This window comes from Microtus ochrogaster, unplaced genomic scaffold (genome assembly GCF_000317375.1).
Source record: "Microtus ochrogaster isolate Prairie Vole_2 unplaced genomic scaffold, MicOch1.0 UNK10, whole genome shotgun sequence".
In the NCBI taxonomy this organism is placed as follows: domain Eukaryota; kingdom Metazoa; phylum Chordata; class Mammalia; order Rodentia; family Cricetidae; genus Microtus; species Microtus ochrogaster.
The window spans coordinates 2,951,989-2,955,242 of NW_004949108.1; the positions used below are offsets into that span (position 1 = coordinate 2,951,989).

The window sequence follows — 3,254 nt, forward strand, 5'->3', positions numbered from 1 at the left end:
CCCTGTCTCGAAAAAAAAAAAAAAAGAAAAAAAGAAAATACATGTCAATGAATTATTTATAAAGTTCTAAACGTACTAAATTTTCACATTCCACATGTATTTGAAAAAGTGAGAACTTGGGTTTACATGAGCCTAAGATATTTACTGCAATTGTAATCAATAATTTTAAAATCAGGATTGGGATGAACATTACTTCTTCACCATAAGTACAGGAGACTACTGAAACCTGGAGCTTCTCTTTGCACGTTTAAGACAAATTCCTATTAAAGAAGACACTAAGAAGAAAGGAAGGAAGGTTTCTGATCAGGGACTTTGGGACAAGGACAGAGGCCATGCTGAGCTCACAGCTCAGTCTCTGGCCTCCATTTGGTGTGCACCAGCACCAAGGTCCTAGCTTTCTGGGGAAGGTCAAGGTCAGTTCTGGTGAGAAGTAACTGGAAACCTGACAGGACTACATGCCTAAATCACGCCTCAGTTCACCTGGAATGGAATAAAGACGCTGGCATTTCTGTTCCCTATACTGCTATGTTCAACTGTTTTCAAGTTCCTACAGCATAAAGGAACTATTTACTGATCCCCTAAAAACCTGCATGTTTTCTATAGCTTCTTTTTATAAGGTTGGGTTTTTTGTTTGTTTGAGACAGGGTTTCTCTGTGAAACAGCTCTGGCTGTCCTAGAACTCACTCTGTAACCAAGGCTGGCCTCATACTCACAAAGACCCATCTGCCTCTGCCTCCCAAGTGCTGGGATTAAAGGCATGTGCCACCACTGTCCAGCATGTTTTTGCTTTGTGTATGTGTATACATATGTGTCTATGTGTGTGTATATATATATATGTATATATAAAATTTTTATAGCTAAACATAGTATAGTGATTTGATTTTTTAATTTTTTAAAGATTTTTAAATGTATACAGTGTTCTGGCTGCACATATGCCTGAACACCAGAAGAGGGCACCTGATCTCATTATAAATGGTTGTGAGAAAAGAAAAATGGTTCCGAGTCACCATGTGGTTGCTGGGAATTGAACTCAGGACCTCTGTAAGAACAGTCAGTGCCCTTACCTTAGGAGATATCTCTCCAGCACTAGTATAGTGACTTTAAAATCAGTAAGTCGTCTACTTTACATTATCAATAGGAAATTCTATCCAATATAACATAAAATAAAATGCCAAAGGGCCAAGAATATATAGCATATTGACAGTGTGCTAATTATAGACTTATTTGTACATGTATATACACATGCACAGCATCTCTAGGAAGATAAGCCCTGACTGATCTAGAACCGAATGAGTAGACCAAATTGCCTCTGCATACCAAGAACTAGAATTATAGGCATGTAACACCATGTCAAGATAAGTGATTTTTTTTCTTTTGTAGTTTGCTTTTCGTGTTTTGATTTTTCGAGACAGAGTTTCTCTGTGTTACAGCCCTGGCCGTCCTGGAACTCGCTCTGTAGACCAGGCTGGCCTTCAACTCACAGAGATCCACCTGCCTCTACTTCCAAGTGCTGTGATTTAAATGTGTGCCACCACTGCCTGGCTGTTTGCCTTTTTTTAATCTCTCAGTTTTACAATTATGTAAAACTATATGGTTTAATACAATCTGGGAATATTATTCATAATTATATCAAAATAAGTATTTTTTCCAAAGCAATACTCAATTTCCAAACCACCAAGGTTGATTTTTATGGAGAATGATCACAATGACATGAACGCTGACAGCCATGCTGTATCATAAAGCTAGGGACTAAAGGAGAGATTTACTGCTGTGGACAAACGCCTCCTTGCATTGTGTTCTTGAGTAAATTTCCTGACTGTACAGATTTAAAATTGTAGGATTTTTTTTTCCTTAATACTTTCTATATGCCATCAGATTCTCCTCTTTTACTCTGCTCAGAGATTCAGTGGACACAAAATTAGAATACTCTGCCATTACTGATTTATGTGCTAGAATTCTAACTAAAGGCTGATGCATATCTGAAGAAAAAGAAAGCACTACAGGAAATGAAAGAGCTATAACTACCAGGTAATAAGAATATAATAGCATTAAGAGGTTTCATTCCTATAATAACCCTCAAGACAGAAACTTTATCATCTACAATTGCATACCAAAAACACAACACAATTTATCATTTAAAAAAAATCATAGCCAGGTGGTGGTGATGCAAGTCTTTAATCTCAGCACTTGGGAGGCAGAGACAGGGGGATCTCTGTGAGTCTGAGGTCAGACTGATCAACAGTGAGTTCCAGGACAGGCCCCAAAATTAAAAAGAGAAACCCTGTCTCGAAAAAAAAAAAAATCACAAATGAGAGTATTTATGATTAATGTTAAGGTAGATTTAGGGTTTTGAAAAAATAAAAATATTTACTGTACAAAACCTACTATTGATGAATACCTGTTCTATCTGTATTCCATAACCTTTAAATCCTGCATTATCCCACGAAGTGTTCCGGTATATGTCATCCACTCGGTCAATTAGCTCTATCTGCGAATATAAAAATAAAATCATACAGACTCTACCACTCACTTCAATGTAATAAACCTACTGGAATAAACATCTAATGGAGGAAAACATAAGACGGACTATGAAAATTTGCATCAAGAAACTAATCTTTATCACTAATGGGTCTATCAAAGAAGCTACCCCTAGAGCCAAACTTAAAACATCACTACAAGAACATTACTGTCTATCTAACCTCAAGCTTTTAAATACTGCTATCCAAGTCAACTATGAGAAGGAAAAGTCAACTCCAATTTATTAGAAACCCTAAGCAGCCAGTCTTTACGCTGTGTCAGGAGTGCCCTAATTGTGACCCTAGAACAGGTACTCCCTTTTAATTTTTTTTCCATCTTTTTGTGTTGGGGGATACATGTATGCAAATGCATGTTTTCTTTGTGAATGGGCGTGCATGTGCACACACACACACTTGCTTATGTGCACATGGTAGAGGCAGAGCATAATCACATCAGAACAACAACAAAGGGAGCCACTTATCTTTTCTCAAAGAGAAGTATTTATTTGTTCAAAAAATGGGTTATCAGGTTTGTTCCTGCTATGAAGAAACTGCAGCGATGAGACACGCACTTTGAAAAACCTGACCTCACACCAGGCAGTGGTGGTTCACACTTTTATTCCCAGTACCAGGAAGGCAGAGGCAGGTGGATCTCTGGGAGTTCAAGGCCAGTCTGGTCTACCAAGTGAGTTCCAGGACAGCCAGGGATGTACAGGATATACAGAGAAACCCTGCCTC

The 3,254-nt window shown here is 38.0% G+C and overlaps 1 protein-coding gene across 2 annotated transcripts in view; it reads right to left on the bottom strand.

The window, feature by feature from the left end:
- The window catches only part of Adam17 (ADAM metallopeptidase domain 17), a 55,290-nt gene that overhangs the window by 17,284 nt on the left and 34,752 nt on the right, over nucleotides 1-3,254 (bottom strand). For both annotated transcript variants that reach the window (XM_005366501.3, XM_026788939.1), the window contains one exon: nucleotides 2,399-2,488. In XM_005366501.3, coding sequence (XP_005366558.1) covers nucleotides 2,399-2,488 — 90 coding nt within the window. The remainder of the gene's footprint in view (nucleotides 1-2,398; nucleotides 2,489-3,254) is intronic.